The sequence below is a fragment of the Solanum lycopersicum genome, chromosome 3, assembly GCF_036512215.1.
Source record: "Solanum lycopersicum chromosome 3, SLM_r2.1".
In the NCBI taxonomy this organism is placed as follows: Eukaryota; Viridiplantae; Streptophyta; class Magnoliopsida; order Solanales; family Solanaceae; genus Solanum; species Solanum lycopersicum.
Window position 1 is genome coordinate 17,090,273 of NC_090802.1, and position 13,019 is coordinate 17,103,291.

Consider the following 13,019-nt stretch of genomic DNA (forward strand, 5'->3'; position numbering starts at 1 on the left):
CCGTCCTGCAGGTCCGTCACAGAGTTCACAGAGTCGATTTCAGCACCCAAATTTCAGAATTTCTATGTGTTTTGGGACGAGACACCCTCGACGGTCCGTCGTGCCCATGAGGTTCCGTCGTGGGTTCCGTCGTCTCAACCTGTTTTTCCAGAAATGAAATCTGCTGCTCAAAACGACTAAACAGGTCGTTACACCATATTTCCATAGATGTGCTCTATGGACCATTTGTATTAGAATGTCATCATCTACTATAAGAGTTGTAAGTTTTTTCACTATGTTCGTGTTATTTAAATGATTATATTTTCTTCTGGTGATTTTCGACTAATTCCACCAAGTACTAGGTACTTCTCCAGGTAAGGTAACTCCATTTCTAACTCATATGATCTATAACTCACTTATACAAGTATACTATCAAGTAGACACGAGTTTTGCAAGTCTAGCATCATTGTCTTTATAAACGTGGATCTTACATTAGTCACACGTCAAAACTATGCACATATTTAGATGATTCAACAATAGGCATTCATCATATTAACCTAACTATTTTTACAAACATGTTTTTCTCACTTTTCAACATAAGTGTATATTGATACAATTTTTTTCTTTTGCATGCAGATATCTATAAGTTCTATAGAATTAATGATTTCATTTCACTGACTTATTTTTAAAAAACAAATTCAATAAACTGAAATAATAAACTGTTGCAGTTAACATTCTCATTACCTCCAATCGATGATATAGCCTTTTTCTTATTTTCGGCTTGACGACATTCTTAAAGTCTCAGAAGTCAAGTTTCATTCAATTAGTTAATAATTGATTATTTTGACTGACTGTTTTTGCATAAATGATAAGTAGAAAAGAGGTATAAATTAGAATAAATAGGTTGGTAGAAACAAATGCAAAAATTATTTATGCTACTGAAATATTTATTCTAGTTCCTACCACTATCGTACTTGTCATTTACCTATAAACAATCATTTAAATCAATTATTTACTAACTAACTGGACTGAAATTTGACTTCTGGGATTTTCATAAAGCAATTGAAATCAGAAATTAAAAAAGTGCATATCAACTGAGGGAAGTTGTGTTAATTACTTTTGATAATGGCAAATACTTTTGATGTCATCTCACTTATGCACCAGGTTCATTTATTAAACTAGATATCATCTCACTTATGAATATCATATGTTGGCTCACTCATGAACAAGATTCATTTATTGAAAAAGAGGCGAAGGATAAATATTGAGGCACCTATTTATTTATTGAAAAATGAATATAAATATTGTATATTTCCATAAATAAATAAGACAAAACATTTTCTTAAAAGGTTGTCTACTTTATACGAAGACAAACCTTTTTGAAAAGGTTGCGTATTTGGTATAACAAATAAAAGAAAATCTTTCCATATCAAAGAAGGATACAAAAATAAGAATCATTATCATGTTCAAAGACATGAAATAATACTTGATCATCAAAACTCTATATGAACAAAGATTTCCAGACAAAGAAAGTCAGTTCTTTGCAATCGAAGAAAAGTGAGGCGAGAAGAAGAGAGAGAGACAGCAAAGAGCGTATCTATGAGCTCTGTGTGTTTTTATTAGCTTGTGAGTTTTGTGAGTTTCTTCGTATAAGTGCGAGCTTGTGTCGTGTAAACAAGAAGTGGGTTTGGTTTCTTGTGGAGAGAGGAGATTTGTGAGTAAGTTTGCAAGAAGTGGGTTTGGCTTCTTGTGAATTTGAAGAATTCGATTAGAGTTAATCGAAAATTATAATTGAGTAAGAAAAATTAATAAAACATAGATGAGTTTTTCCTTCCTGGAGATAGGAAGGTTTTGTGAGTAAGGTTTCTTCGATTGGTATCAGAGCAAGATCTTTTCACTAAAAGATTAACATCTTGAAAAGAAAATGGCAACACCACCTACCCCCACGAAGGAGCTTCTTAAACTCGACCACCACTGTTCGATGGAAAATATTATGGATGGTGGAAGAATCGCATGATGGACCATATAACAGGAGAAAATCTGGATCTCTGGAGTGTACTCGTAGATGGTCCTACTATTCCTATGAAAAAGGGGCGTGATGGAGAAACAATGGTACCAACAAAGAGAAAGGAGTGGGATGCCACAGATAAACTGGCAATTAAAAATGATGCAAAATCTAAGAAAATTCTAATTTATGGCATAGGACAAGACAAATACAACAGGATCTCTTCTTTCCAAGATGCTAAGTCAATCTGGGAAACTTTGCAGACTACACATGAAGGAACACGACAACTTGAATAGACAATACGAAATTTCAAAATAATGGAAGGCTAAACAATTCAAGATATGCACACTAGATTCACTACTATCATCAATGAGATTTACTCTCTAGGTGAAGTAATTCCAAACGGAAAGGCAGTCATAAAACACTTGAGCTTCTTACCTGAATCATGGGAAAGTAAAGTTGAAGCAATTACTGAAGCACGTGACTTAGATAAGATTGCTATGGAAAAGATCATTGGAAACCTCATATTATACGAGCTGAAGATAAATCAAGAAAAAGAGATTGGTAGTAAAAGGAAAGAAAAGAATTTGTCTTTAAAAACTACTACTTCTAAAGATTTTGAGAATGAAAACATTGCACTCATGGACAAAAGGTTATCCGAACAGTTAAAAAGGGGACAAACATTTAAAAAAAAAGACTCCACAAAATAATGTTGAAAACTATAGAGAACAACTATGTCATAAATGTGGTAGTCCAGACCACTTTATAAAATTCTGTCCACTATGGGCGTTAGAATACAAGAAAAACAACCCAGAAAAGGCAAAAGAAGATAGATATATTCCCAATAACCTGAGAAGGACAAATCAAGAGGCCGACATATCCATGAAAAAGGTACTCGCTGCAATAGGAGGCATATCTGAAGAGGAATCTGAGAATGAAGAAATCAAGAATCAATCTCTACTTGCAATAAAACAAGAAGATAAATACTACTTTTTCGTATTAGTGGCGGTAACTGAAGAAGCAAACAAAGAAGGTACTTTTCAAGCACAAGATACAATTCATGCTTTGATGGATGGTTAATATTCAGAGCAAGAAGAAGAAGACCAAAACAGTCAGGTTAGCTCATCTTTCTCTATGAAAAACAGGGAAATCTATTCTAAAAGAGAGCTAAAGTCACTTTTGGAAACTATAATTATGGCATATGAGACAACATTCCATGAAAAAGAACTACTAATGCAAGATTACGCATCTCTAAGAAAAGAGAACATGACTCTTGAACAACAAAATTGTTCCCTTCTTAATAAACAAGTATTATTAGAAAAAGATTTAAACTCTAGCTTCTTGAAAAATCAAGCCTTACAAAAGAAATTGAACACGATTGAACAGGAAGTAGAGAACGGTATGAGGTGGAATAGGTCCTCCATAGTTCTCGATAGTCTCCATAAAAGTCAATCCAGCTCAATACATGGAATAGGTTTTTCGGAAACAAAAAATCCTAAGATAGATTGTCTATGCTCTCACTGTGGCTTGACAGGACATAAGAGTCATGCATGTGACAATAAAAAAATTGCTCATTAGAAAATAATTTCCTTTCTAAGAAAAAGTCAGAAGAAAACTGATCCTGAACCTGTTTCTACGTCTAAAGTTCTTCCTAGATGGGCTAAAAAAATTCTCATATATCCCTTTAATCACAAACAGGCACTTAAGTGGATCTGGGTACCAAAACTAACTCGGTTATGATAAAACTGCAGGCTTTAGTGAGAGAAAAATTAAAGCACTAGGGAAATACAAGGAATTGGAAAGGTAGGAATCAATCTCCAACAATCCACCAATGATGTATACTACGTAAATGGACTTCAACATAAATTACTAAGCATATCTCAAATGTGAAACAAAGGGAACAAGGTAGTCACTGCAGTTGAATGTAGAGTGATAAATTGAACAACTGAGGAACTGGTACTTCAGGGAAAGAGACACAAGAATGTATACACAACTCAAATAATAAGGTCAGAAAATTCACTTACTTGCCTCAGTGCTCTCACTGAAAGCTCTGCGCGTTGGCACAAAAATCTAGGACATATTAGCCTCTCTACAATTAATAAACTAATACCAAAAGATCTAGTTAGAGGATTGCCCGGGAAAATTCTGCATAGTGAACAGGTTTGTGGCGCATGTGTCAAAGGGAAACAATAAAAATCATTTTTTAAACCAAAGGGAATGGTTAGTACCACAAAACCTTTAGAGATGCTTCACATAGACTTATGTGAACCAATGCATGTGATAAGTAGAAGAGGCAAAAGATACATTCTTGTAATAGTTGATGACTACTCAAGGTTTACTTAGACTCTGTTATTGGCAACAAAGTATGAAACTTATGAACTATTTGACATAGTTGTGAGACTAGTTCAGAAGAAACTCAATAACAGAAGTCATTAACATAAGATAAGATCATGGTTCAGAATTTGAAAAATCAAAATTCTTTTGTTTTTGCAGTACAAATGGAATTGACCATAATTTTTCTGCATAAAGAACTCCGCAACAAAATTGTGTAGTTGAACGTAAGAACAGAACTCTTGAAGACATCGCTAGAACTATGCTAATAGCAAGCAAACTACAACAATTCTATTGGGCAAAGGCCATAAACACTGCTTGTTATCTGATAAACAGGTGCAAGATAAGGAATTTTTTAAATGAAACCCCATATGAACTACTTAAAGGAAGAAAGTTGATCTAAGCACATCTTCGACCATTTGGATGCATATGTTACGTGGACAATAATGGAAATGATAATTTGGGAAAATTTGATGCCAAGAGTGATGAAGGAATATTCTTGGAATATTCAACACAACGAAAAGCATATAAAGTACTCAACAAAGGAACAAATCGAGTGGAAGAAAGCATGCATGTTCTTTTTTATGAAAGCACAGTTGAAGAATCGGATAATCCTGAAGAACATCCTCCAAAACCATCAGAAGATTTACAATCAGATGAGAATAATACCACAAATAGGCCGATCTTCAAGAAATTGAGAATATACCAAAAGAGACAGAAACAAAAACATCAGATACTCCAATATCTGAATCAACTCAAATATCTCAGGTTCATGGTTGGAAACATAAAAGTTCTCATCCCATTCAAAACATCCTCACACCTTTGGAATCAGGGATTCATACCAGATCTAGAGTACAAAATATGTGTGCCTTCTTAGCGTATCTATCTCTAGTTGTTCCCAAAAATATAAAAGAAGCCTTAGGAGATCCAAAGTGATTTATTACTATGCAAGAGAAATTAAGTCCGTTTGAAAGAAGCAAAGTCTGGAACCTGGTTCCCAGACCACATGATCGAACTATCATAGGTACTCGATGGGTCATAAGAAATAAACTAGATGACCCAGCTTAGATCACTAGGTACAAAGCTCGACTAGTGGTTCAAGGTTACAACCAAGAAGAGGGAATCAATTATGATGAAACCTTTGAACCAGTGGCAAGAATGGAAGCTATAAGAATGTTAATTGCTTTTGCAGCCCATATGGAATTCAAACTCTATCATATGGATGTAAAAAGTGTGTTTTTGAATGGTTTTCTACAAGAAGATGTTTTTATGAAATAACCCCCTGGTTTTGAGGACCCAGATAAACCTGAACATGTCTACAAGCTAGAAAAAGCACTGTACGGACTAAAGCAAGCTCCAACAGCATGGTATGATTGTTTATCCACATTTCTTATAACACATGGTTACTCCCGTGGAAAAATAGACAATACACTCTTTCTTAAAAAGTAAGGTTCATATATGCTCATTGTACAAACTTTTTTCGATGACATCATATTTAGTGGAACTGACCCCTCAATTGGAATTGAGTTTGCCAAACTCATGAGTAGTGAGTTTGAGATGAGTATGATGGGTGAAATAACTTTCCTCCTAGGTCTTCAAATTGATCAGTCTCCTACAGGTACTTCCATTAATCAACAGACATACATTAATGAACTACTGAAAAAATTTGACATGAATGAAGCCAAGATAATCGACACTCCCATTTGCACTATCCCAAATTTAAATAAAGATGAAATAAGTTCTCTAGTTAATGATACAAAATATAGAGGTATGATTGGATGACTATTATACCAAACATCAAGAAGACCAGACATTATGTTTAGTGTTAGACTTTGTGCACGATTTCAGTCATGTCCTTATGAGTCTCATCTAAAAGCAAGAAAGAGAATACTTAGGTACCTCAAAGGTTCTGTGAACCTAGTGCAATGGTACCAAGAAGGAGACTCAATTGGTTTAATTGGACGTGCTGATGCTGACTACGCCAGATTCTTAGTTGAGCAAAAAAGTACATTTGGAATGTCAAAGTATCTAGGACCATTTCTTGTCTCATGGGCCACTAGAAAACAAAATTTCGTTGCCCTCTCAACAGCAGAGGGAGAATATGTAGCAGCTGCATCTTGTTGTGCCCAATTATTATGGATAAAGCAACAATTAGAAGACTTTGGGATTAAGACGGGTTATATTCCCATTATGTGTGATAACACTAGTGCTATCAATATGGCAAAGAACTCGGTCCATCGCAAGCACACTAAACATATTGACATTCTACAAAACTTTCTGAGAGACAATGTTGAAAAAAGGATTTAACATAATGAAATTCTGAGCTACACAGGACCAAATTGCTGACATTTTTTCTAAGGCTCTTGGGCGAGAACCATTTCTTAAAAATCGTCTATCTTTGGGACTCGCGTTTCAGAACTAAAAGAACCAAGTTCTACTCACCACAGACTCATGTTCTTATATTTTCAACCTGGTTCTACTATTTAATTTTTTGTTTGGGCGGGAAATACATAGAGTCGCATTAAAACTCCAACGTCTCTTTGATGTGAATACCGTCGCTTCAAATTCTTTTCAGGCTTGTTCAATGTACCAGTTCATAATCATTACTCTTCTATTCCCCATAAAAAAATTTTATTTTCCGCACATTCAAAAAAATGGCTTCCTCTCTTCTTCTCGTTGATTACTCTGATGATGAACCTACCGAAACTCCGGCAACTACTCAGGGAGAACCTAATCCACCACTATCACCATCAGCCGACCCCCCCTCCCTAATTTTCTTCCCCACAATCTTTTTCCTCCACTCTCTTAGAAAACACTTAATTCCCTATCCCTATTTCATCTCCTCCGGGAACTGTGCCCTCCTCTAACGCTCCTCAAACACATAAAATCCCTTAGTCTACACCAGTTCCTCGGCGTCCTCGCAAGCATATTGCTGTCAAACGAATGTGATTTACACTCCTTGAAATCGACAAGCAAGTCAATACCATCTAGAGGTGTTGGTACAATCAACCAAGAAACTTCATCATATTTGTAAGTCACCCATTTGTTCTTCTTCCATCCATGTTATTTCTGATTCTAATGAAGAAATTTTAGAAGATGTATGCACTTCAAGTCCTCCCTCGTCTAAAACCCTAACAAAAAAAGAAATTAAATTTCTTGCCATGGGAAGGGAGGCTTATTTTAAATCACAAAAAATCTTGAGAGGTCGAACAATACATCCATAAATCAGGGATCATACTGTGATAAAAAAATTGTTAGCATTACTTGCAGTACAGGAGTAGGTAGACATTTTTCTTCACTCTGATAACATGATATTTGACATAGAAGTGGTTGAGTTTTATGCAAATTTGACAATGATTGATGAGTCAGTACTTTCTTCGTCCTTTCATGTTATAGACATAGTTTTTGACAAAGCTAGGTTAGGGGCAATACTTTGTATTCCTTGCATAGGTTTGGAGGAATATCATTGGGGTAAAGATGATAATTGTGCATTAACTTCAAAATTCACACAAGGGAGGTTCAGTGATCGACCGCGAAAGATATTGAAAGGAAAAATGTCTCTATTCCACAAATTGGTGTTTGAAGTAGTTCACAAAGGTATTATCCCAAGAGGAGAAAGGAGACATGAAGCTAATTTTTGAGATATGGGTCTTGGTCATGCTTTGGATACCATGCATCCTATTAATTGTCCTTCTCTTATAATTAAACATATGGTAAGAATAGTGGATCCTAAGAAACCTCATAAATTAGCTTATGGGAATTTGTTGACTACCGTGTTTAAAGAATTTGGGGTACCTCTGAAGGATGGCTGATCTTTGAGCAAGTATGATATGTTTACTCAAACTACTCTTGCTGAATGCTTTCTCTTGGATGATGCTGCGGATCAAGTTCCTCTTCGCTCTGCTGGTCTAGTAACTGCTCTTATTTCTGTGCTTAATGAGGCACGAGCGCAAAATGTGTTACTAAAAGTTGAAGTTACTATTTTTCAGGCTAAGTTAGCTACTTTTCAAGGGGAAGTTGGAAGATTAAAAGATCAACTTATTCAACAACAAATTGATAAGAATGCTCGTGTTGATCAGATACATCATTTTTTTTCCAGACATTTTTAACGGCTCTTGGTTTTATTAATGCTATAGCTCTTGTTTATATCTTATATTAGTATCTTTCTATTTTAATGTTGTGTATACGTTTTGACTCTATGTTGGGCTTTTTGATATGTCAAAATGGGGAATCAGTTTCTCAAAACTTGTAGTATGGGTATTATTTGTCATCATAAAAAAAAGGGGAATTTGATGGAAGTTGTGTTAATTACTTTTGATAATGACAAATAATTTCGATGTCGTCTCACTTACGAACTAGGTTCATTTATTAAACTAGATATCATCTTACTTATGAATATCAGATGTTGTCTCACTTATAGACCAGGTTCATTTATTGAAAAAGAGGCGAAGGAGAAATAGCACATATTTATTTATGGAAAAAATGAATATAAAAATTGTATATTTCCATAAATAAATAAGAAAAAACCCTTTCTTAAAAGGTTGTCTACTTTATACGAAGACAAAACCTTTTCTGAAAAGGTTGTGTATTTGGTATAACAAATAAAAGCAAATCTTTCCATATCAAAGAAGGATAAAGAAATCAGAATCGTTATAAACTTGACAGAGAGGAAATAATTATTGATCATCAAAATTATATATAAACAGAGATTGCAAGACAAAGAAAGTCAGTTCTTTGCAATCGAAGAAAGTGAGGCGAGAAAAAGAGAGAGAGAAAGAAAAGAACGTATATGTGAGTTATGTGTGTTTTTATTAGCTTGTGAGTTCTGTGAGTTTCTTTGTACGAGTGCGAGCCTTTGTGGGTGTAAACAAGAAGTTGGTTTGGCTTCTTGTGAAGAGAGGAGATTTGTGAGTAACTTTGCAAGAAGTGGGTTTGGCTTCTTGTGAAGTTGAAAAATTTGATTAGAGTTAATCGAAAATTATAATTGAGTAAAAAATTTGATAAAACATAGTTGAGTTTTCCGTTGCTTGAGATAGAAAGGTTTTAGTTAGAGTAATTGTTTAAATTAACTCTTTTCTTAGGTTAATAATCAAGAACCTGGTTCTTGATCTAGGGGTAAGGTTTCTTCATCAACCATTGGATCTGATAATCTATAAGTTAGTTCCGCTTTTTATAGGACCAAAAATTCTCGTTGATACAACATATTATTTTGTACTATTTGATAAAACATACTTGAATCTTCCTTGAATGGATGATATCCACATAATGCTTTTCTGCAATCTTTTAGACCTTATTTGAAATCTATTATAAGTATAGGAATTGCTTATGCTCTATTCGAAGAAAGAGGTCTTTATTTACATTACTATATATCAGGTAGACAATTCAATATGTTTTGACAACAAGGAGCACTGTTCCATATGTTTAGTAAGTGGCACCTAAGTTTCATAATTCTTTCTCTCCTAACATTTGAAAACTTACTTAATTAAATTTGATTTAGGCCTACTTTATTAAGATCTGTGTTTCTTAGGATGAGTATTTTGATGGTGAAGAAATGAAAACATTAATTGTCGTCATTTAATCCATATTGATTGCATTACAGAGTGGACCAATATTGAGAATACTTTCCCATGTGCAAGGAGGAGAGTGTCCACTATGCTACCTTGATAATTCATTCATTTCATGTTGCCTTGGCTTCAGTTAATATAATTTGAGTGTATGAATACTTGCACCCACCAAAGGATATCTATGAATTATTTGTTTGTTGAATTTATATTGCAAGAACATAAGATGGTTCGTCAGGTTCCATCATCTCTTCCACAACTAGGCTTGCAACTTCCTTGTATTTCATGATCAGTTACAGAAGCTGCAAGCCTTGTTGTGGACGAAATGACGGAACATGAAGAACCACCTTTTGCTATTTCAACAGAAGTTTTAGAATTCACTAATCCACATATATCCTTTAGTGGGTGCAAATATTCTTAAACTCAAATTATATAACTTGGGAATGGTTCGCAAAACTCTCATTATATGCTATATAGAACAACCAATGAAGAATAATACAACCATTCAGTTCATTTAGCCCAAAATAAGATGATTGGTTAAAGCCGAGTAAACATTGAATGCTGAATGGTCAATGTGAAGGTAGAATAGCTGACACTATGCACTTGAATGTGGCACAAGCATTGTTCTTCCACTCTATGTGCCAGCAATATAGTATAAATGAGCATAATCAAGTTTTGCAAGATCTTACCTATAAAAATGTACTCTTAAGACACATGACTCAAAAAATGAAGAGGTTTGTAATCAAAGTTAAGTAAGCTTACAAACGTAAGAAGGGAGGGATTATGGTTTAAGTGCCCTGTGTTATGCATATGCAACAATGCTACTTGTTATTAGGGAAGGTTGAATTGTATACCTTGTACTTATGTAGACTAATGCTTAAATAAATATCTCTTGCTTTTGCTTTAGCATAATGCATTCTCATATTTGATAGATTTCAAATATATTATAAAAGATTTTATTTTTTAAAAAAAAATTATTTAAGATTTAGGTGTGTAGTTTTAGGAAAATGTTCTCATATTAGTTGATGCATAAAAAAGTTTAAAACAATTCATTTCCCCCCTCAATACTAAAGGTCAACATCTCCAATGAGTTTGAATGACAAATTAGAGTTACATTTAAGAATATTGTATTATAGTTAATAAATAGAGTTAAGTTAAGAAATTTTCTTGTAACTTGTTTTACGGGGGTTGGCCATATTTTAGTAAGATACCCACCTTTTTTTTCACTACACATTCTTATCTGACACGTTGTCTGGATACTACTGTTGTAGTATATCTCCGAGAACCAAATTAACCCTTACAAAAAAGAATGAATTTAACTTAGCAAATTTTAAATAGCCTAGTGTCATAGAGTTAGACTTCTTAAGCAAAACGTGTGGCACTTGACAAGCTCAATTAAGACTTTTTAACTCTAGATCGCTAAGAGAATATTGGATTTAAGAATGACACAATAGAATTTCTTAAATATGATTTTATAGTTCAAGACTTGAAAAATTTGCTTGATGGTTATTATAAATTGATGCCCTTTTGTATATACTATTCGATCTAGGGAATAAGAGATAAATAATAGTTTCCATAAAATTCCCTACTTATTTAAAAAAAAGTCATTTTTCTAGAATATAGATTCCAAAAACCGTTCATCCAAATATATGGATACTAAGGTCATCCAAGATATTCTTCATATATTCTATAATTTCCACTAACGAATAGTGTTCTTCCAATGAAAGTCTTCCAAATGGACAACATTGTGCCACGTGGTGCTTAAGTGGTATGATGACATAGTAGGTCATCAATCTCTTCCCCACCTTAAATTGTGATGACCACGGGGGACTGTTGATGTATGAACTCTCAAATTCAGTCTTTGAATATCCACAAGTCTTCATATCATTCCCATGTGTCTTCTTCTAGTGATAGTCTCTTCTAGTGTATGATGAACATGGTAGTGGTTTGTTGCCCTTTTTTCTAGCTAGCGTGTTAGCCAGTGAAACCCTCAATTTCCCGATAATGCAAAGTAGTGATGGTAATTGGTGCCTGACTTGAAAAACATTGGAAAGGGTCATCCTTGTCATCACAATATGGTTTTAGCCCATTGGCATGAAAGATGGGACGACCTTGAGATTAGTTGGTAACTCTAACTTACATGATTTTTTCCCACCTTGACAACGATACTAAATGGCCCCTCATACTTCCCTACCTACTTTTTGGTGAACACCTCGTAGATCCTTATACTTCCTTATGTCCAACATTACCAAAACTATTTCCGTAATTTTATTATCCAAGGGACTGCGCTTGTAGCTGCAAAGCTTCGTCATTTCCTTGTCCAAGTAGGACATAGCAGTGTCAAGTAGCTCCTCTTATGTCCATATGGTAAGCCCTCAAATGTGGTTATTAGTGATTGTGGAGTTTGTGGATTATGTACTATGGAAAGTTATATGAGAATTGGACTATGTCTAATAGTATTGCCTAATCTTTCTTATGTGAACTCGCAGACTGCCTCACACAACACTCAAATAAGTCATTGTTCTATTCTGTTTGTCCATATCTGTCTATCAGTGATAACTACTGGAGAAATCAAACTCTGTGCCAAGCATATCGAACAACTCTATTCAAGAGTTTCCTGTAAAGTATGGGTCTCGATCGCGGATGATTGCCTTGAAAAAACCTTATATTTTACCACAACCTTGATGAATAATTTGCCATCCTCTTTAGCAGTGCGACCTGCTTTGTCGTGCATGAATCTACCATACTTTAAAAACATGTCCACCACGACCATGATCGTCATATATATGTTAGACTTTTGTAAGAAGTTTCTAAAACCCATAGTCATACTCTCCCATAGACACTACAGCAGGGTATTTATTCTAACAATTTTGTACATTGTTGTTGCTCTATCTTATCTTATTGACAAACTAGACAAGTACACACATAGAAATCTATGTCTTCTCACATGCGAGAAGTATAGTAAATTGAATCGATCACTTCCCTTAAGAAAAGCTTTCCTGAGTGTCCCTCCCACACGTGTTGTTGTTTTCCATTATAATAGGCCACCTAATAGTTCCAAACTTGGGGACATAGTTTCTTCGTCCAACGGTGATAATAGTTCAAATTCCATAGAGAAGTGTCTGGTCGAAGGTCAACCTTGG

At 34.6% G+C, this 13,019-nt stretch overlaps 1 protein-coding gene across 1 annotated transcript; it reads left to right on the forward strand.

Annotated features, from left to right (window-relative positions):
- The first annotated feature begins 2,325 nt into the window (after positions 1 to 2,325).
- On the forward strand, positions 2,326 to 6,622 carry LOC104646366 (uncharacterized). The gene is made up of 4 exons (XM_010319683.2): positions 2,326 to 2,636; positions 2,737 to 3,017; positions 3,072 to 3,100; positions 6,164 to 6,622. The coding sequence occupies exons 1-4, from the start codon at positions 2,326 to 2,328 to the stop codon at positions 6,620 to 6,622; spliced, it is 1,080 nt and encodes a 359-aa protein (XP_010317985.2).
- The last annotated feature ends 6,397 nt before the right edge of the window (positions 6,623 to 13,019 follow it).

Bases quoted from the DNA above. Each gene is read 5' to 3' on its own strand.
- LOC104646366 (XM_010319683.2), top strand. From the start codon at position 2,326: ATGCACACTAGATTCACTACTATCATCAATGAGATTTACTCTCTAGGT. The intron at 2,637-2,736 runs GTTATCCGAACA...TAAATGTGGTAG, and splicing joins ATTGCACTCATGGACAAAAG to TCCAGACCACTTTATAAAAT. The intron at 3,101-6,163 runs GTTAGCTCATCT...GCACGATTTCAG, and splicing joins AAGAAGACCAAAACAGTCAG to TCATGTCCTTATGAGTCTCA.